Below are 22,108 nucleotides of genomic sequence, written 5' to 3' on the forward strand. Positions count from 1 at the left end.
ATTCACCATTTTACACATATTATTCGTTTTTAGGCAGCCTGCCTTCATCAAACGTTATGCCTCAAAAAATCAGTACAGGAAAACAATATAAACTGATACATATTTTGAATTTCAAAAACACTTCAAGATTCTCAGAGTAATTCCCTGGGAAATCTTGGGTTCCTATCCAAGATGACATAATAGCCTTCCTCCCAAAACTATAAAAGACGAATGGAAGTATGGATTCCATGAAATAACACAAAACTGGAAGACTCTAAAGAGTCGACCCTTGGGCTTCCCTGGTGGCGCAGTGGTTAAGAATCCGCCTGCCAATGCAGGGGACACGGGTTCATGCCCTGGTCCGGGAAGATCCCACATGCTGCAGAGCAGCTAAGCCCGTGAGCCACAACTACTGAGCCTGCGCTCTAGAGCCCGCGAGCCACAACTACTGAGCCCACGCACCACAACTACTGAAGCCCGTGCACCTAGAGCCCGTGCTCTGCAACAAGAGAAGCCACCGCAATGAGAAGCCTGTGCACCGCGACAAAGAGTAGTCCCCACTTGCCACAACTAGAGAAAGCCCGCGTGCAGCGACAAAGACCCAAAGCAGCCAAAAATAAAATAATTAAAAAAAAAAAAAAAGAGTCGACCCTTGACTGGTGGACAGACTGAGGAAAAGGGCTGCCAAGGGCAGCCTGGAGGGACTCAAGGGGAGGGGAAATTTTAAGTTCGGTTCCTGCCTTTCCCTTGAGTTGCTTGGAGACAATAAGTGCCTCCTCAGTAGAAGCCAGTAGAAACTACCCAGACGTAGTTAGGATAAAGTTAGGGTAGCATTAGGTTAGCTGATGAAAACAGGAAAGGGCTGAAGAGCAATCCTTGGGCCTTCACTCATCCGCGCCCCATCTCCAAAGCCCCAGGTGACAACCTAGGGTGACTGCCTCCCCCAACGTTGCCTCGCCCAGGAGCTGAAAGGTGACATACCCTGATCAGAGGATTTGCCTGGTCACAGTGTTTCATGGTTCCTGAGACTCTCTGTGCCCAGGCTCATCACCTCCACTCATGTTAAACTTACTGAGGAAAACACACCCTGGATCTTAGCTTTCAACAAGAGCGACATTATAATAGGTCATCCAAGCCAGGATACTTTTGAAAGTGACAAGAATGCGCTATTAATAATCATGCTGAGACGCTCCCCAACCTTCAGCTCTTTCCTAATACAAGTTACCAGACAGAGGGGCCAATGTGCACAAGGAATGTGAACTCACAAGTCAAAATAGATACCTGAGGAGTACGACTCCTGAAAAATACAACAAACTGAACATCATATACCATCTGAAGCAGAAAAATTGCAACACAATGACTAAGGTAGTTTTTCTAATTTAAAAAAAATTTTATTGGAGTATAGTTGCTTTACAATATTGTGTTAGTTTCTACTGTACAGCAAAGTGAATCAGCTATATGTATACATATAGCCCCTCTTTTTTGGATTTCCTTCTCATTTAGGTCACCACAGAGCACTGAGTTCCCAGGGCTACACAGTAGGTTCTTGTTAGTTATCTTCTTTATACACAGTATCAATAGTGTATACATGTCAATCCAGTCTCCCAATTCATCCCACCCCTGCTTTCCCCCTTGGTATCCATATGTTTGTTCTCTACGTCTGTGTCTCTATTTCTGCTTTGTAATAAGATTGTCTACACCAATTTTTTCAGATTCCACATGTATGCGTTAATATACAATATTTGTTTTTCTCCTTCTGACTTACTTCAATCTGTATGACAGTCTCTAGGTCCATCTATGTCTCTACAAATGACCAATTTCGTTCCTTTTCATGGCTGAGTAATATTCCACTGCATATGTTCTACATTTTCTTTATCCATTCCTCTGCTGACGGACACTTAGGTTGCTTCCATATCCTGGCTATTATAAATAGTGCTGCAATGAACATTGGGGTGCACGTGTCTTTTTGAATTATGCTTTTCTCTGCGTATATGCCCAGTAGTGCAATTGCTGGGTCATACGGTAGTTCTATTTTTAGTTTTTTAAGGAATCTCCATACTGTTCTCCATAGTGGCTGTATCAATTTACATTCCCATCAACAGTGCAAGAGGGTTCTCTTTTCTCCACACCCTCTCCAGCATTTATTGTTGGTAGATTTTTTGATGATGGCCATTCTGACCAGTGTGATACCTCGCTGTGGTTTTGATTTGCATTTCTCTAATAATTAGTGATGTTGAGCAGCTTTTCATGTGCCTCTTGGCCACCTGTATGTCTTCTTTATAGAAATGTCAGTTCCTAACTAATCACTGAATCAAAAGTAAACAAAATGACTCCCTCTTGCGAGAACATCAGAATCACAGCTAACTGCTGAACAACCATCCACAGAAAGACACTGGAACTCACTAAAAAACATACCCCGCATCCAAAGACAAAGGAGAAGCCACAATGAGACGGTAGGAGGGGTGCAATCACAATAAAATTAAATCCCGTAACTGCTGGGTGGGTGACTCACAAACTGGAGAATACTTATACCGTAGAAGTCCACCCACTGGAGTGGACCTGTGCGCCGCTACAAAGAGTAGCCCCTGGTCGCCACAACTAGAGAAAGCCCACGGGCAGCAACGAAGACCCAACGCAGCCAAAAATAAATTTATTTAAAAAAAAAAAAGGAATATAGAGGGAGAACATACCAAAGAAAAGACAATTGATATGGAGCATAAAATCATATCTAACATCTGGATTATAGACATCTGAGAATAAATGAGAAAAAAACGGAAAAGAAAAAGCTGAAAAAAAATAAGGATAAATTTTCCAAAATTAAAGAAATATCACAAAGTGATCTTTCACCTTACAAACATTTAAATGGTCTTTACTAAGGGCCAGGCATTGTGCTGATGCTTCACAAATACTACTTCAATTGGTCCTCATTACATTCCTTGAGATAGTTACTATTATTTATTTTCACCAGTTCACAGACCTTGAATATTTTTGTATTTCTAATATCCATCATGCCGATTTGTAAACCACTAATCTCACTAATAAAAATGCATTTGTGACCTTCACTGTGGTAATTAACAACATTTCAGGTGTTGACGGAGATGTGACAACTGGAGCCCTTGTAGTGGCCGTCCCTGGAAAATAGTCACCACCCATGGACAGATCATCCTCCATTAGGGCAACCAGCACTGCTAAAGGACAAGTTTAAAGGGACCATGCATACTATTACTGACATACTGCCTAACCTGTGGTATTTAAGAAAATTACAGGCATAAAACAAGGTCTTTAAATTTTGAGTTTGCTAATTTCATTTGCATACAGCTTACATTTATTATAAAAGAAGGTACACGTGTTTTCCCCATTCTGTTAACCAAGGCTGAGAATTATGCTTAAAATTCAGGAAATTTGAATCTTATCACTTACTTATTTTTCTGATGCACGAACCAGGCATATAAAGAATTCTTCTTTAATCTCGGCATGGTTTGTTTTATTCTTGAATTTAATCTGCATTTAATCTAAGAAAAAGAAAAGCATGTATGCATTATATATTCGATACGTTTAAAACACATATGATACCCTCCCAATTAGAAAGTCATACATATGGATCAGCATTTCCAAAGTCTTGAATCCACAAACATAAAATCTGCAATACTGTGCAATTTTATCAATCCTGTGAAACATGCATTTTAGCTCAAGAAATAGAGAAAAACATTTTTTGTGTGTTCAATAAAATTTAAGCTTAGCTCAAGCACAGGACTCTTTAAAGATTACCCACTTGCTAGACAGGACCCAGGAAGCCAAACAAAACCCATTTCAAACCAATTTTACATCATCATAGTGACTTATGATATTTCCATCCTGAAGTATTCTCTGCAGAATAAATGAGAGAATTGGGAAAGCTAAGAGATGTGACCCTCAGCATTTCATAGAGCAGATTTCATGGCTGAAAAGTGGAAATCACTGGAGAGTAACACATTGCCAAGTAGATGGCCAAGTTAACAAGCAGTAATACTACGTCCACGTGAGACAGGCAGAAATGTGCCACCGGCCCATAAATTCCGGGCAAGGAGAGAAATTTGAAAAGAAATAGAAAACAATTTTTTTTTTTTTCAAAAACACATCAGTTTGGGCATAAATGTTGATTCTGAGTTTTGGGCTTGGGGCCCAGCCAGCTGTGAATCCCATACCTTTGAGACATACCAGCTCATGCACAGTGGGAGCAGGAAGCCCAAAGCTTGGAGGTACCGCCTGGGTTCCAGGGCCGAGGTGGACCCGAGACCCAGCGTGGCCATGGCACAGCCAGGTTCTTGGGCCCCCTCCCTGCAAGCCCTAGACCCACTTACCTGCAGGCAAGGCTGCTTTAGCAAAGGCAGAGGTGCTGCCTCTGGAAGGGGCTGTGGGGCAGTGGGGAGCATGTTGTGAGTCGGGTACAGCCTTTCCTAGGCGGGATCAAACTTTCCTCAAGATCCTGGCAGCTGTTCTCTCTCCCGCTGCCTTTCAGGATAATGCCTTTTTCCTTCTTTCTTTTCCACTCTTTCTTATTTTTCATTTCCCCAAATCAAATCCGTTAAGTGAAATCTCGGCCCAGTTCCTGGCCAGCCACAAAGTTACCGCTAGTTGGTCCTACATCGGCCTAGTGCCCCCTCCCCCTCCAGGTCCCATGGCCCATGGCCCAATGCCCTGATGCTGACGGGGCTCTGCAGACTCAGCGGGAGGGAAGAGGAGCGTTAATCAGGGCTCCGCACAGCGGAGCACAAGGCAAACCTTCCTGCCTACGGGGTCCGAAGACCCCCTTCCTGTCCCTCCTCCCCACACCCTCCAGCTGTGCCTCTAAAACGTTATACTCTTCTCACAACGTGAGGGTCAAAGGGCCACATGAGCCGACATAAACGGCAGAGGATGGGATGGGACGTCCTTGGCAGAGGCCTCCACCCTAGGTCTTTACCTGGTGCTGCTAGCAAGCCAACGCTAGAGTAACAACTCCGTGTCCATAGCAACACTAAACAACAGATTCCAGGTGGTCCGGAGATGTATCAGAGTGGGGAATACAATGAACTTGGTTCCAGGCTGCAAGGGCTTAAAAGCAGACGCTGTTCTCCTTAAGGGCAGGGGTGGGGTATGAAGGTCAAAGAGTCCAGGATAATCATCCCAGGGCAGACTGTCTCCCCTGTTACTTTTTCTTTTGCATCTAATGGAGGGGATGCTTGTTACATATTCTCATTCTAAAAAAGGTTACATTGAGCTTTTGGCTTCCCCTATGGACTGGAGAGAATGACCAGAGGGCTGAATATTTTCTGGCTAATATTAACTTTAAGTAAAATAAGCAAGGTTGATACAGGAATGAGGAGGAAACAAAATCATTTGACTCAAGGTATCAATTCATAGGATTGAGAAGAAACAATCAAGTATTAGTTGTAAATTAAAAACACACCCATTTTCCTGAGTAAATCTGAAAGGTGTAAACTAATACCAAACAAATATGGAAAAAAACGTTTTTAAATTTCAACTTTTTTTTTTTTTTTTTTGGCCGCACCGCGGCTTGCAGGATCTTAGTTCCCTGACCAGGGATTGAACCCCAGCCACGGCACTGAAGCGCTGAGTCCTAACCACTGGAACATCGGGGAATTCCCCCCAAAAAGTTTTTAAAACATAGGTGAAACATTAGAATTTTTGTATGGAAATTACAATATAAAAATTACCCCCAAAAGAGGAATAAAATACCAGTTGCACATCTGTGTTGGTACATGTGATGAAGCTGAATAAATGGTCAGGTGAAAACATGGAAAAAAGATTAAAGCCATATTTACTTAGTATTATGTCTGTAAAGCACTTGGCAAGTTACAGAAATGAATAAAACATGGTCACTGACTTCAGTGTCAGGTTGATGACCTCAAGGCCAGACCATTCTCAAATATGCCCAGAGCATCCTACTTTCTGTGAGAAAGACCTGCCCTCAAGAAACCTAGTTTACCAGAGCTTTATCTGACCTTGGGGAAGGGCAGTAAGATAACCCCAGCCCCTTCCAGCCTTCCGGTCTCACATAAGAGGACGGAAAAAAGACTCAGAAACTCTTCAGAAGAGCACAGCCCTTGTTTCTTTATATGTTTGACATTTGTGTTGAGAACTGGACTTCTAATATAATGTAACTAGAAATCAGATTTTTCCCTTTCTCCAGGGTCTACTGTTGTTTTTTGTTTGTTAAGTGACCTTTCTGAACTCTATTCTTTGTACAGCATGACTCCTGAAGTCAGCTTGGTCAGCATAATGGTCAGCCAGTGATTAAAGAGTCCCTCAGGTGCCCGGAACCGCTAAATCGCCCAGTGGTTACCATTCAAGAAAGAGACAATGGCTTCTGGCCCCATCTTGCCTCTCTCCCTCGGCTCCTTGTGCTCGGGCCTCTGGCACCATCTCTTCCCTTCTCTGCCGTCTACCCCTCCTCTATATCCTCACGTCTCCCACACTAACTCTCCTGGCTAACTTCCCTTTTCCTCTCTCCCCCCTCCCGCTTTCCTCTCAACTTTTCAGAACCTGTCCCTTTAAAATTAAGCCTACTGAGGATCCAGAGACTAAACCCTTCATTTCTTCTAGTCTCTGAGCTAAAGCTGAACTTGGAGCCATAGTCACAGATTTTTCCCAAAGTAACGGAAGAGCCTCACAGACTTGCTGAGGAATTTAATATTGATACTCAACTTATCAGCCTGCTTTCTCTGACTTGTATCAGCTACTCCATATGCCGGTCGGCAAAGGCCAGCCCCAACACTGAATAAAGACTGCTAACTGGGAAAAGCCTAAAAGGTACCGAGAAATACAACTGGAAAAGCGTTCCCGAACCAGGTTTCTTTGCCCAACACGCAGCAAGCCACCAAATGCTGAGACGACGAAGTTTGTAGCAGCGAAGGGGTTTACTCACAAGGTAGCCAAGCGAGAAGACAGGAGAACAAGTCTGAACTCCACCTCCTCAACGGCCCGGGAGCTAGGGGTATTTATGGGACAAAACTAAGGCGTGGGGAGCGTGGGGAAAGCTAACTGGAGATAAGCAAAAGGTGAGGTGATCTTCTTTCTGCGTTGATACACCTAACCTACCGGCTTCTTCCCAGCACGCATGCTCAGAATACTGGTATTATCACGCTGTGATGACGTTTTCCTGCCTTCCGATGTCACAAGGTCACCGAGCATGCTCCGTTGGAGGGTCGGTGGTCTTAACCAGTCTTAACCAGCTGGAGCTCAAACTGGACACAGCTGACTCCAAGCTCCTGAAAAACAACTCAGGCAAACCTCTTATTGTTTAGGCTACTCGAGGACCTGCACGTTTTTGTAAAAACAATTAAAGGGAACTTGATCATTACAGGTGTAATGGATCTAACGGATGATTACCTTCAGTTTCCAAACCAGCCTGCTAATTTATATGATCAGGCTCAACGATCGCTAGGTGGCTTCATAGGGCAATTTCTAGGGCTTTTCCAAAGCCTGTTGATTGGAACACAATTCAGCCTTGCACACAAAAATCTGATGAGCCTGTTCATGAGTATTACGGTCAATTTCAGATTATTTTAAATGAAAATTCTGATCTTCCTTCACATGTTGCTTCCACTCAGGTAGCTTTTAACTCTATATTTATTTACAGGCTAAACCAGGACCTTTTCCTTCTAGTAAAAAGGACCAGGATGAAATGGGAAACTATGTCCACTCCAAATTTAGTTAATCTAGCTCTCTTGAATGCTAGATGAGTCACCTAAAAGGAAGACCACCAAAATGCTTAATCTTCAACTCCAGCAACTGAAAAGCAAAACCCTCCTAGTTTCTGTTATTATTGCAGAGACATTGGAAAAGAGACTTGGAAATGTAAGCTCTTCAGGCACCTGCAGCCCTCTAACCAGCCTTTGAACAGGCTCTCAATTCTCAATGAGGGAGCTCTGAGGAACTACAGGGGCCTTTCCCAATCCTCTCTCTAACTGGCTTGGAGAAACATTTCTCCAGATTGGGGCTGAATCTCTGCCAGTCCTAACTGACATTAGATTCACACTCTTGGTTATCAACCCCACTACTATAAAGTAGCCCCTGCCTTGGAGTACTAGAACAGTTCAAACAGTAGGGACCTCTAATGAACCTCAAGATGCTTCTGTCTCTGAACCTATTTCCTTTTGTTTAGGCCCTTTGAGAGACACACACCCTTTTCTCCTTAGTTCCTTCACCCCTAGAGTATCATGCCCGAATGTCCTTCTCTCAGAAGGGGGGAATAATTCTTTTTTTTTTTTTTTTTTTTTTCTTGTTTGGCCACACTGTGGCTGGTGGGATCTGAGTTCCCCGACCAGGGATCAAACCCAGGTCCACAGCAGGGAAAGCCCAAGTCTTAACCACAGGACCACCAGGGAATTCTGGGGGGAAAATTTCTAGAATTTAACAGTAGGCATCAAAGCAGCCAATCAGATGAACTAAATGACCCTGTGACATATTTTATTTGCTCTGTCTACAGCTGATCCTGGAAACACTAATCATTTGTCCCTATTGAATCAGCTACCACCCTCCTTACAGGCAAAATCTCCACTGATATTGACAAAATTCACAGTGCACCTCCCATGAAGATTCAGATAGACCCCTCAAAACCTCTTCCCAGAATTAATCAAGAGCGTATAAGTAAAGAAGCCCTTCAAGGCATAAAGCCCATAATAGAAGATTACAGGCTCAAGGTCTCATTATCCCTTTTACTAATCCCTGTAATACTCCTATTGCCCCTGTGAGGAAACCTAAGGGCGAGGGTGGGGGTTTGTCTAGGACTTCTGAACAAGAAACAACATTGTTATCCCTAAACACCCTGTTGTTCTTTTTTTTGCGGTACACGGGCTTCTCACTGCTGTGGCCTCTCCCATTGAGGAGCACAGGCTCTGGACGTGCAGGCTCAGCGGCCATGGCTCACGGGCCCAGCCGCTCAGTGGCATGTGGGATCTTCCCGGACCGGGGCACGAACTTGCGTCCCCTGCATCGGCAGGCGGACTCTCACCCACTGCATCACCAGGGAAGCCCCACCCTGTTCTTCTTAACCCTCATATGTTGCTAACATCCATTCCTACAGGAAGCACATTCTTTACTGAAATTGATTTATGCAGTGCATTCTTTAGTATTCCAGTTGATGAAACTAGCCAATACCTTTTCCCCCTCACTTGGGAAGAAAAAAAATTCACCTGCACAGTAATATTTCAGAGTTTACTGAGACTTCTGCTTACTTCTTACAAATCCTGAAGGCTGATCTTGATGATAAAAAATTCCCTAGAGGTTCCACTTTGTTGCAATATGTGGATGATCTGCTTCTCTGTTCTCCTTCTCAAGCCCCTTCACAGGAAGACAGCAGCCACCTGCTAAAGCTTTTAGCCTTAAAGGGACATAAGGTCAGCAAGGAAAATTACAGTTTGCCCAAACCCAGTTTAGATATTTAGGGCATCTACTATCAGAACAAGGGCTACACCCAGATCCAGATAGATTTCATGATGTCCTAAGTTTCCTCAAACCCCAAACTAAAAGCACCAAAGCTAGTTGCTTATTGCTAAAATTAGATTCCGAATTTCCTTCTTATAGCCTAACCTCTTTAGTATGTTTGACTAAATAATAACAACCCTGACCCAATTTTATGGGAAAAACCACATAACATAGCCTTTAAGGCGTTATAGGAGAGTTTGATGAACCCATCTGCCCTTGGGCACCCCAATGATCAGATTGCCTTTGTCCTTTTTTGTATAAGAAAAGTAATGCAATGCCCTTGGGGTACTCACTCAAAAACACAGGGCCCACCACTCACCCGTAGGCTATGATAGCCAGCAACTGGACCCTGTGACACTGGGATACCCCCTCTTGCCTTACAGCCACTGCCCTTTTGGTTAAGACCACTGAGAATATCATTGTGAGATCCCCTTTAACCACTTGGGCACCTCATGCAGTAAAAGCCCTCCTGAATTCTCATCATACTCAACATTTCTCAGTCAGTCGCTCACTTCCTATGAAGTGCTTTCATTAACTCTCCTCACGTGACCCTTTTACATTGTAGTAAACTTAACCCTGCTGCTGTTCTCCCCTCCGTCCCCGACACAGTCCCTCCTGACTGCTTAATGCTGATGGATCACCTCCTGACTCCTCGTGATGATCTGCAGGCAATTCCTTTGGGTAACACTGACTTCTCATGGCTCACTGATGGCTCTTATTTAAACGGTGACAATGGCAAATATTGTGCTGAGTATGCTCGTGCAACTCCTTCTGATATTGTTGCGGCACACACTTACCTATGGCTACTTTGACCCAAGAGGCTGAACTATATGCTCTTACACAGGCCGGCACTTTAGCCAAGAGCAAAACTGCCAATATTTATACTGATAGTAAATATGCTTTCAGAACAGCTCATGATTTCAGAATGTCGTGTAAGCAATGTGACGTCCTTAACTCCAGTGCAAATAAAAGCCCCCTATGTTTAGGAATTATTGGGTGCAATAATTTTACTTGCTTGCTTTAGCTATCATTAAGATTCCAGGGCCTTCTAAACTTGACTTTCTGGAAGCTAAAGGAAATCAGGTTTTTTTTTTTGCAGTCTGTGTGCATTCTTTTTTTATATATATATTTTTTCTGCTTTATAACAAATTTAATCAGTTATACATATACATATGTTCCCATATCCCCTCCCTTTTGCGTCTCCCTCCCACCCTCCCTATCCCACCCCTCCAGGCGGTCACAAAGCACCGAGCTGATCTCCCTGTGCTATGCGGCTGCTTCCCACTAGCTATCTACCTTACGTTTGGTAGTGTATATATGTCCATGCCGCTCTTTCGCTTTGTCACAGCTTACCCTTCCCCCTCCCCATATCCTCAAGTCCATTCTCTAGTAGATCTGTGTCTTTATTCCTGTCTTACCCCTATGTTCTTCATGACATTTTTTTCCTCAAATTCCATATATATGTGTCAGCATACAGTATTTGTCTTTCTCTTTCTGACTTACTTCACTCTGTATGACAGACTCTAGGTCCATCCACCTCATTACAAATAGCTCAATTTCGTTTCTTTTTATGGCTGAGTAATATTCCACTGTATATATGTGCCACATCTTCTTTATCCATTCATCCGATGATGGACACTTAGGTTGTTTCCATCTCCGGGCTATTGTAAATAGGGCTGCTATGAACATTTTGGTATATGACTCTTTTTGAATTAGGGTTTTCTCAGGGTATATGCCCAGTACTGGGATTGCTGGGTCATATGGTAGTTCTATTTGTAGTTTTTTAAGGAACCTCCATACCGTTCTCCATAGCGGCTGTACCAATTCACATTCCCACCAGCAGTGCAAGAGTGTTCCCTTTTTTCCACACCCTCTCCAGCATGTATTGTTTCTAGATTTTTTGATGATGGCCATTCTGACTGGTGTGAGATGATATCTCACTGTAGTTTTGATTTGCATTTCTCTAATGAGTAAAGATGTTGAGCATCCTTTCATGTGTTTGTTGGCAGTCTGTATATCTTCTGTGGAGAAATGTCTATTTAGGTCTTCTGCCCATTTTTGGATTGGGTTGTTTCTTTTTTTGTTATTGAGCTGCATGAGCTGCTTATAAATTTTGGAGATTAATCCTTTGTCAGTTGCTTCATTTGCAAATCTTTTCTCCCATTCTGAGGGTTGTCTTTTGGTCTTGTTTATGGTTTCCTTTGCTGTGCAAAAGCTTTGAAGTTTCACTAGGTCCCATGTGTTTATTTTTGTCTTTATTTCCATTTCTCTAGGAGGTGGGTCAAAAAGGATCTTGCGGTGATTTATGTCATAGAGTGTTCTGCCTATGTTTTCCTCTAAGAGTTTGATAGTGTCTGGCCTTACATTTAGGTCTTTCATCCATTTTGAGCTTATTTTTGTGTATGGTGTTAGGGAGTGATCTAATCTCACACTTTTACATGTCCCTGTCCAGTTTTCCCAGCACCACTTATTGAAGAGGCTGTCCTTTCTCCACTGTACATTGCTGCCTCCTTTATCAAAGATAAGGTGACCATATGTGCGTGGGTTTATCTCTGGGCTTTCTATCCTGTTCCAGTGATCTATCTTTCTGTTTTTGTGCCAGTACCATACTGTCTTGATTACTGTAGCTTTGTAGTATAGTCTGAAGTCAGAGAGCCTGATTCCTCCAGCTCCGTTTTTCCTTCTCAAGATTGCTTTGGCTATTCGGGGTCTTTTGTTTTTCCAAACAAATTGTGAATTTTTTTGTTCTAGTTCTGTGAAAAATGCCATGCCAGTGGTAGTTTGATAGGGATTGCCTTGAATCTGTAGATTGCTTTGGGTAGTAGAGTCATTTTCACAATATTGATTCTTCCAATCCAGGAACATGGCATATCTCTCCTTCGACTTGTATCATCTTTAATTTCTTTCATCAGTGTCTTATAATTTTCTGCACACAGGTCTTTTGTCTCCTTAGGTAGGTTTATTCCTAGATATTTTATTCTTTTTGTTGCAATGGCAAATGGGAGTGTTTTCTTGATTTCACTTTCAGATTTTTCATCATTAGTATACAGGAATGCCAGAGATTTCTGTGCATTAATTTTGTATCCTGCTACTTTACCAAATTCATTGATTAGCTCTAGTAGTTTTCTGGTAGCATCTTTAGGATTCTCAGTGGATAGTCTCATGTCATCTGCAAACAGTGACAGCTTTACTTCTTCTTTTCCGATTTGGATTCCTTTTATTTCCTTTTCTTCTCTGATTGCTGTCACTAAAACTTCCAAAACTATGTTGAATAATAGTGGTGAGAGTGCGCAGCCTTGTCTTGTTCCTGATCTTAGAGGGAATGGGTTCTGTTATTCACCACTGAGAATGATGTTGGCTGTGGGTTTGTCATATATGGCCTTTATTATGTTGAGGAAAGTTCCCTCTGTGCCTACTTTCTGGAGAGTTTTTATCATAAATGGATGTTGAATTTTGTCAAAAGCTTTTTCTGCATCTGTTGAGATGATCATATGGTTTTTATCCTTCAGTTTCTTGATATGGTGTATCACATTGATTTGCGTATATTGAAGAATCCTTGCATTCCTGGGATAAACCCCACTTGATCATGGTGTATGATCCTTTTAATGTGCTGTTGGATTCTGTTTGCTAGTATTTTGTTGAGGATTTTTGCATCTATGTTCATCAGTGATATTGGTCTGTAGTTTTCTTTTTTTGTGACATCTTTGTCTGGTTTTGGGATCAGGGTGATGGTGGCCTCATAGAATAAGTTTGGGAGTGTTCCTCCCTCTGCTGGATTTTGGAAGAGTTTGAGAAGGATAGGTGTTAGCTCTTCTCTAAATGTTTGATAGAATTCACCTGTGAAGCCATCTAGTCCTGGGCTTTTGTTTGTTGGAAGATTTGTAATCACAGTTTCAACTTCAGTGCTTGTGATTGGTCTGTTTATATTTTCTCTTTCTTCCTGGTTCAGTCTCGGAAGGTTGTGCTTTTCTAAGAATTTGTCCATTTCTTCCAGGTTGTCCATTTTATTGGCATAGAGTTGCTTGTAGTGATCTCTCATGATCCTATGTATTTCTGCAGTGTCAGTTGTTACTTCTCCTTTTTCATTTCTAATTCTGTTGATTTGAGTCCTCTCCCCTTTTTTCTTGATGAGTCTGGCTAATGGTTTATCAATTTTGTTTATCTTCTCAGAAAACCAGCTTTTAGTTTTATTGATCTTTGCTATCATTTCCTTTATTTCTTTTTCATTTATTTCTGATCTGATCTTTATGATTTCTTTCCTTCTGCTAACTTTGGGGTTTTTTTGTTCCTCTTTCTCTAATTACTTTAGGTGTAAGGTTAGGTTGTTTGTTTGAGATGTTTCTTGTTTCTTGAGGTAGGAGTGTATTGCCATAAACTTCCCTCTTAGAACTGCCTTTGCTGCATTCCATGGGTTTTGTGTCATTGTGTTTTCATTGTCATTTGCTTCTAGGTATTTTTTGATTTCCTCTTTGATTCTTTCAGTGATCTCTTGGTTATTTAGTAGCATATTGTTTGTCCTCCATGTGTTTTTATTTTTTACAGTTTTTTTCCTGTAATTGATACCTAGTCTCATAGCATTGTGGTCGGAAAAGATACTTGATATGATTTCAATTTTCTTAAATTTACCAAGGCTTGATTTGTGACCCAAGATATGATCTATCCTGGAAAATGTTCCATGAACACTTGAGAAGAAAGTGTATTCTATTGTTTTTGGATGGAATGTCTTATAAATATCAATTAAATCCTTCTTGATTCTTAATGTGTCATTTAAAGCTTGTGTTTCCTTATTTATTTTCATTTTGGATGATCTGTCCATTGGTGAAAGTGGGGTGTTAAAGTCCCCTACTATGAGTCTGTTACTGTCAATTTCCCCTTTTATGGCTGTTAGCATTTGCCTTATGTATTGAGGTGCTCCTATGTTGGGTGCATAAATATTTTACAATTGTTATATCTTCTTCTTGGATTCATCCCTTGATCATTATGTAGTGTCCTTCTTTGTCTCTTCTAACAGTCTTTATTTTAAAGTCTATTTTGTCTGATATGAGAATTGCTACTCCAGCTTTCTTTTGATTTCCTGTTGCATGGAATATCTTTTTCCATCCCCTCACTTTCAGTCTGTATGTGGCCCTAGGTCTGAAGTGGCTCTCTTGTAGACAGCATATATATGGGTCTTGTTTTTGTATCTATTCAGCTGGTGTGTGTCTTTTGTTTGCAGCATTTAATCCATTTACATTTAAGGTAATTATTGATATATACGTTCCTATTACCATTTTCTTAATTGTTTTGGGTTTGTTTTTGTAGGTTTTTTCCTTCTCTTGTGTTTCCTGCCTAGAGAAGTTCCTTTAGCATTTGTTGTAGAGCTGGTTTGGTGGTGCTGAATTCTCCTAACTTTTGCTTGTCTGTAAAGGTTTTAATTTCTCAGTCGAATCTAAATGAGATCCTTGCTGGGTAGAGTAATCTTGGTTGCAGGTTTTTCTCCTTCATCACTTTCAATATGTCCTGCCACTCCCTTCTGGCTTGCAGAGTTTCTGCTAAGAGATCAGCTGTTAACCTTATGGGGATTCCCTTGTATGTTATTTGTTGCTTTTCCCTTGCTGCTTTTAATATTTTTTCTTTGTATTTAATTTTTGATAGTTTGATTAATATGTGTCTAGGAGTGTTTCTCCTTGGATTTATCCTATATAGGACTCTCTGTGCTTCCTGGACTTGACTATCTCCTTTCCCATGTTATGGAAGTTTTCAACTAGAATCTCTGCAAATATTTTCTCAGACACTTTCTTTTTCTCTTCTTCTGCTGGGACCTCTATAATTCAATTGTTGGTGCATTTAATGTTTTCCCAGAGGTTTCTGAGACTGTCCTCAATTCTTTTCATTCTTTTTTCTTTATCCTGCTCTGCAGTAGTTATTTCCACTATTTTATCTTCCAGGTCACTTATCCGTTGTTCTGCCTGTTATTTTGCTATTGATTCCTTCTAGAGAATTTTTCTTTTCATTTATTGTGTTGTTCATCATTGTTTGCTCTTTAGTTCTTCTAGGTCCCGGTTAAGCGTTTCTTGTATTTTCTCCATTCTCTTTCCAAGATTTTGGATCATCTTTCCTATCATTCCTCTGAATTCTTTTTCAGGTAGACTGCCTATTTCCTCTTCATTTGTTTGGTCTGGTGGGTTTTTACCTTGCTCCTTCATCTGCTGCATATTTCTCTGTCTTCTCATTTCATTTAACTTACTGTGATTGGGGTTTCCTTTTTGCAGGCTGAAGGTTTGTAGTTCCCGTTGTTTTTGGTGTCTGCCCCCAGTGGGTAAGGTTGGTACAGTGGCTTGTGTAGGCTTCCTGATAGAGGGGACTAGTGCCTGTTCTGATGGGTGGGGCTGGATCTTGTCTTTCTGGTGGGCAGGGCTGTGTCCAATGGTGTGTTTTGTGGTGTCTGAACTTATGATTTTAGGCAGCCTCGCTGCTAATGGGTGGGGTTGTGTTCCTGTCTTGCTAGTTGTTTGGCAAAGGGTGTCCAGCTCTGTAGCTTGCTGGTCGTTGAGTGGAGCTGGGTCTTAGCGTTGAGATGGAGATCTCTGGGAGAGCTCTTGCCAATTGATATTACATGGAGCTGGGAGGTCTCTGGTGGTCCAATGTCCTGAACTCGGCTCTCCCACCTCAGAGGCTCAGGTCTGATACCCAGCCAGAGCACCAAGACCCTGTCAGTCACATGGCTCAGAAGAAAAAGAGGGAAAAACAAAAGAAGGAAAAATAATAAATAAAATAAAATAGTTAAAATAAAATTAAAAAGTAATAAAAAGAGAGCAACCAAACCAATAAACAAATCCACCAATGATAACAAGCGCTACAAACTATACTAAGATAAAAATCAGAAACAAGTCAGTGTCACACAGCAAACCCCAAGTCCACAGTTGCTCCCGAAGTCCACTGCCTCAATTTTGGGATGATTCGTTGTCTATTCAGGTATTCCACAGATGCAGGGTACCTCAAATTGATTGTGGAGATTTAATCCGCTGCTCCTGAGGCTGCTGGGAGAGATTTCCCTTTCTCTTCTTTGTTCGCACAGCTCCTTGGGTTCAGCTTTGGATTTGGACCCGCCTCTGCCTGTAGGTTGCCCTCAGGCATCTGTTCACGCCCAGACAGGACAGGTTTAAAGCAGCGCTGATTAGGGGACTCTGGCTCACTCGTGCTGGGGGGAGGGAGGGGTACGGTAGTTATAATTGGAATGTGGGGTGAGCCTGTGGCGGCAGAGGCCAGCGTGACGTTGAAACAGCCTGAGGTGTGCTGTGTGTTCTCCTGGGGAAGCTGTCCCTGGATCACGGGATCCTGGCAGTGGTGGGCTGCACAGGCTCCTGGGGTGGGTGTGGAGAGTGACCTGCGCTTGCACACAATTCTTGGTGGCTGCAGCAGCAGCGTTAGCATTTCATGCCCATCTCTGGTGTCCGAGCTGATAGCCACGGCTTGTGCCCGTCTCTGGAGCTCGTTTAGGCGGTGCTCTGCCTTCTGTGGGCAGACAGGGAAGGGATCCCCTCTCCTCGCGCACCCCGAAACAATGGTCTCTTGCATCTCTGGAAGGTCCAGACTTTTCCCCGGACTCCCTCCCGATTAGCTGTGGTGCACTAGCCCCCTTCAGGCTGTGTTCACGCAGCCAACCCCAGTCCTCTCCCTGGGGTCTGACCTCTGAAGCCCGAGACTCAGCTCCCAGCCCCCAGCCCCCGCCTGCCCCGGCAGGTGAGCAGACAAGCCTCTCGGGCTGGTGAGTGCTGGTCGGCACCGATCCTTTGTGCAGGAATCTCTCCGCTTTGCTCTCTGCACGCCTGTTGCTGCGCCCTCTGTGGCTCTGAAGTTCCCCCCATCCCAAGCCCCACCGTGAAGGGGCTTCCTAGTGTGTGGAAACCTTTCCTCCTTCACGGCTCCCTCCCAGAGGTGCAGGTCCCGCCCCTATTCTTTTGTCTCTGTTTATTCTTTTTTCTTTTGCCCTACCCAGGTACGTGGGGAGTTTCTTGCCTTTTGGGAGGTCTGAGGTCTTCTGCCAGCGTTCAGTAGGTGTTCTGTAGGAGGTGTTCCACATGTAGATGTATTTCTGGTGTATTTGTGGGGAGGAAGGTGATCTCCGCGTCTTACTCCTCCGCCATCTTGAAGGTTCCCCCCCCCCCGCCACCAAAACTTTTTTACTGGAATAACATTTGTTCATTTGCTCTGGGTCCATTTTAGGGGAGTATACAGACATTACTTTCCCTGTAGGATATCACCAACAAATGGGGAAATCACCTATAAATCATCTTGCAATAAACTTAAACTTAGTAATAAATCTTGATGGTGTTTTGAGAGCAGTGAGAAGTGTACTTCTTTCTAGTTTATCCTGATTAACTGCTTGACACAACTGTATCAATGTTTGGCTCACATGAGTGGTTACTTTTTTCTTAAGTACCTCCCTTCAGTGTTCTGGACCTATTCTGGGGATAGTCAAGCTCCTAGGCTTAACTGTTAGGTTTAATAACTTTGCTTTTTCATGGCAAAGGAAGAATCAGAGCTGTGGGACATTAATATATTAAAATACTTAAGAGAAAGTTGAAAAAGATGCAGCCTGGGTTTCAGTGGCCTCTGTTCTCACTCCCCATGGTAGGGCGTTGGCATGCTGCTGGGGGCCTGCTGGTTCTTGGGGGGGCAGGCCTCTGGAGGACGGGGCAGGAGGGCCACAGAGACCAGCCTAAATCTGACCCTCACTAGGGCTGCCCCTTGTCCTGGAGTCATGAGGGACAGCCCTAGGCTACCACACAGAACCTGTGCTCTTAGACAGTTTGACAGTTGCCCCAGAGAACTGTGTTCCTCAGCTTTAGTGTTTGTATTAGCACCTACCTGCAGCCACTACTACGTTGACCTCTGGAAATATCACATCAGCTGTTCTTGAGACAAAACAGTGTTTGCTCATTTTCTTCTCTAGGCCCTGTCCCTTTGATGTTAAGTGGTGGATTTGGTGGAATCTGCCTCTGGCTTGCTGTTTACCCAGTGGGTTGTATCAAATCCAGAATTCAAGTTCTCTCCATGTCTGGAAAACAGGCAGGATTTATTGGAACTTTTATAAGCATTGTGAAAAATGAAGGTGAGTCTGCCAATTGCTGAAACAGAGGAGGTACGTATAGAGAGTGGTCATTTGGCTGCTAGTCTTGTCGAAGTTGATCAGATGGGTAATCGCTCTCTTCCACCGCCTCACTTTGCTAACAGTGTATGTAATTCACATTTGTGGATTTGTTTCCAGACCCCTTTCTTTAGCTTACTTCATTATTCTCAAGAATGTTTATTTATTTTTTGCTGTGTTGAGGCTTTGTTGCTGCGCACTGGCTTTCTCTAGTTGTGGCGAGCGGGGGCTACTCTTCACTGCGGTGCGCGGGCTTCTCATTGCGGTGGCTTCTCTTGTTGCGAAGCACGGGCTCTAGGCACATGGGCTTCAGTAGTTGTGGCTCGCGGGCTCAGTAGTTGTGGCTTGCGTGCTCTAGAGTGCAGGCTCAGTAGTTGTGGTGCACAGGCTTAGTTGCTCCGCGGCATGTGGGATCTTCCTGGACCAGGGATCGAACCCGTGTCCCCTGCATTGGCAGGCAGATTCTTAACCACTGCGCCACCAGGGAAGTCCCCTCAAAAATGTTTAAAGCTCTGATTCCTAACCTTTGGGCCAGGACTTTGTTTCTAAGTAGCCTGGTGGGAATTTTTAAAGTATGTGTTTTGTCTAAGAGGACAAATGTTTCAGAGTTAGCACCACCTTTTTTTTTTTTTTGGCTGCACTCTGTGGCATGTGAAACTTCCCCAACCAGGGATCCAGCCCACTCCCCCTGCAGTGGAAGTGTGGAGTCTTAACCACTGGACCACCAGGGAAACCCTGCACCACTTGTTTTAAACAATATCATCAGGAGATGAGCTCTAACAGCATATCAGTAAGGCATTTAAAAGAATGTACATCCTTAATGATAAGACTTCTGCAATGAGAAAGGCACTAAGCAATTTCTGAAGGTGATTTGCTATCAGTTTTTAGCTATTCAGGTGGATAAAGACGTTTGAAGTAGTGTTTGTATAAAGCCAATTTTACGCCACTGGTGAGTAAAGACCTGTCCTTCCAGCATCCACTGTACGTCTTAAACCTTGGATGTGCACTTTTCTGTCTTGATTTTGAGAGAAAGTGAGCACAGTAACGGCATGCAGAAGCTGCTTTAACCCCAAATAGAGCACAGACATCTTGTATATTACTAACAGTAACCCCTTTTAAATTTGCATTACACTTGATAGTTTTCCAAAGTACTTACACCTCCCTCATCTGCCTGGATCTTCAGAACTGCCTTGGGCAGTGCTAATACTAGAAACAGGTCTTCGACGTCAATGTCAGTGCTCTGTGTTCTGGCCCAGGGCCTCGTGGTCCTCGCCCCACCCAGGTGAAGCTGCGAAGTTGCTGCCGTCCGTGGCTCTGTGGCTGCCTCCTGTCGCCCACGTGAGGCCCCCTGCTCTGCCTGATCCGCTTACCAGGAGGTAACAGGCATGGGATCGGTGACTGTTCCCTGGGCCTCGCCAGCTTTGCTGCAGACCTGCCCTTGCCCTTGTTTCTACTAGTCTCTCCACTTCCAGGAGTCCAGGGAAACCTGTTCCATCACCGCTGGTTTCTAGCGCTATTGTCTGGATTTGTAACTGTAAAAATATCTGTGCTGTGTGGGTTCCTGGGATATTTCCAAGGAGGGGGAGCTCAGTCTCTGGTCACCCTTTTGTTTTCTAGGAATAACGGCCTTATATTCTGGACTGAAACCTACGATGATTCGTGCGTTCCCTGCCAATGGGGCGCTCTTTTTGGCCTATGAATACAGCAGGAAGTTGATGATGAGCCAGTCTGAAGTATACTGAAGTGTTCTGGCAAACCTCGATCCAAGTGAAGCTGTTTGAGGACTGCAGTTCTCAGGGTTTCGCGGAGTACAAGACCAATGTGGAATTTTTTGATTTTGTGGAAATTTTTTTTGTGTCTTCCATTTTTCTACCTTCTACCTTAAACTTTATAGAAGAGTTTCTCTTTTATATTATATAATTTCTGCCCATAATTGTAGTGAAATGGAAAAGTTGCTGCTCTTTGTCCTTGGTGGGACATACAGGGTGGGCTGCTGGCCCTAGGTACCTAATCAGAAAGGCTAAGTAGAGCTCTATCAAGGGCTTTTGCATAAACCTGTATGTGTACATGCAGTTTAGATGGTTCTGTGTTGTGAGTGAAGCACAATTTAGTTCCATGTTTAATCTCAGATCTCACTAGAATAAACCAGAGGTAAGCATGTTTCATGAGGATGGTTATAAATGCTTAATCCATTCTAGATGTGGGTCTCTTTTAAAATCTGCTGAGCCCGTATCCTATAATAATTGGTTAAAGTTTTTAAAAAGTTTTCCTGTGGTGCTTGAAAACTAAGGGGTCCATCTAGATTCTAAAGAGGAGAATATACCTGCATACTGGTGTGGCTCCCGTGTTCTTGGTTTAAGTTTCAGAGTAAGCGTCCTGGATTTTCCCAAGGTGCTCCTCGGTGAGAACAGTGCCATCCATCTTCTTCCAGGCGGGATCACATTCCAGGCTTGGACACATTGTTGGTGTGGCCCAGAGCCTTTGGGAAGCAGCACGGCCCTCGCCTGTGCCAGCCCCTCCTCCCGTCCCAAGGAGCTCCTCTCTGCTGGGCTTGAGCTCAAGGCAGGGGCTGAGGGGAGGGGCCTGGGCTGCTCTGTTTAGACTGTGGCCGACAGCGGCCCCGAGCTTCTGCCTCTGTGTGTCCTGGCCTGGGCGGGATCCCAGAGAAGTCTGTGGGACCACCTGTGGGGCTGCTGATCCACTCTGGACCACGCCCTTCTTGCCTCTGCCCATCGGAAGCCCTTCCAGGGAGCAGCGTGCCAAAGCCGAGAGAGGCCCTGGCTCCCCGTCTGGGGACGGAGTGGTGGTGCTTGTGGGCAAAGTGGTCTCCTTTCAGGGGGAACCAGAGTGTCGTGCTTGCACTCCCCGTGAGGGGTGTCAGGGCTGACCCAGGCTGAAGTTTGTCTCGGGATCCCTCACTCCTTGCCATGCTGGAGCCTTTCATGTGGGGTACTGGCTGTTGTGAATTTCAGTGATGGTGGTCTCTGGGGTGTGACTTAATCAGCGAAGCAAAGGTAATTTCATTAAACTATGCCGTACGTATGCACTACTAACAAACCCTGGTTCATCTGACTCCCGTAGACTTGGGATGGGCAGCTGTTCCCTGGTCGTCTGGTTTACGGGAGCCCTTGTCGTCACCAGTGAGGTCAGCCGCCTCATTCTGTGCTGCTCCGAGACCCCCCAGGCCTCTAATAAAGAGTGCTTCATCCGCCCCCGCGGCTGATGCGGTGATCATGATCCACACTGGTACGTCCGCCCCTGCCGGCAGAACGGAAGCCGTGTGTGAGACCTCCAGTTTGCACACGTGTTTGTTCTCCCTGCAGGCTCGGTGGCGACTCTGGCCAGAAGCCAGAGAGGGTCGGGAAGGCCAGCTGCTGGCAGACGTTTAGTGGAGGAGGGATGCCCGGTGTTGTGCCCGATGGGCTCCAGAGCTATGCCTGGTCTTCCGTTTGCCTCTTCTTGAAAAGCAATTTTTCTACCTTACTTTTGTCCGTACTTCAACGGTCAGTAGCTACTGAGTGGTGCTTCTTC

General features: G+C 44.0%; 2 protein-coding genes across 2 annotated transcripts in view; both read right to left on the minus strand.

Moving 5' to 3' along the window:
• The window catches only part of LOC132477389 (phosphatidylinositol 3,4,5-trisphosphate 3-phosphatase TPTE2-like), a 73,292-nt gene extending 66,140 nt beyond the window's left edge, over positions 1-7,152 (minus strand). The window contains exons 1-3 of the mRNA XM_060079756.1: positions 7,060-7,152; positions 4,320-4,370; positions 1,261-1,311 (exon numbers count right to left, since the gene is read on the minus strand). Coding sequence (XP_059935739.1) covers positions 1,261-1,311; positions 4,320-4,370; positions 7,060-7,152 — 195 coding nt within the window. The remainder of the gene's footprint in view (positions 1-1,260; positions 1,312-4,319; positions 4,371-7,059) is intronic.
• Positions 7,153-20,932: 13,780 nt separating this feature from the next.
• The window catches only part of LOC132477390 (phosphatidylinositol 3,4,5-trisphosphate 3-phosphatase TPTE2-like), a 94,365-nt gene continuing 93,189 nt past the window's right edge, over positions 20,933-22,108 (minus strand). The window contains exons 25-26 of the mRNA XM_060079757.1: positions 21,651-21,835; positions 20,933-21,406 (exon numbers count right to left, since the gene is read on the minus strand). Coding sequence (XP_059935740.1) covers positions 20,933-21,406; positions 21,651-21,835 — 659 coding nt within the window. The remainder of the gene's footprint in view (positions 21,407-21,650; positions 21,836-22,108) is intronic.

The sequence above is a fragment of the Mesoplodon densirostris genome, chromosome 17 (assembly GCF_025265405.1).
Source record: "Mesoplodon densirostris isolate mMesDen1 chromosome 17, mMesDen1 primary haplotype, whole genome shotgun sequence".
NCBI classification, from domain to species: Eukaryota; Metazoa; Chordata; class Mammalia; order Artiodactyla; family Ziphiidae; genus Mesoplodon; species Mesoplodon densirostris.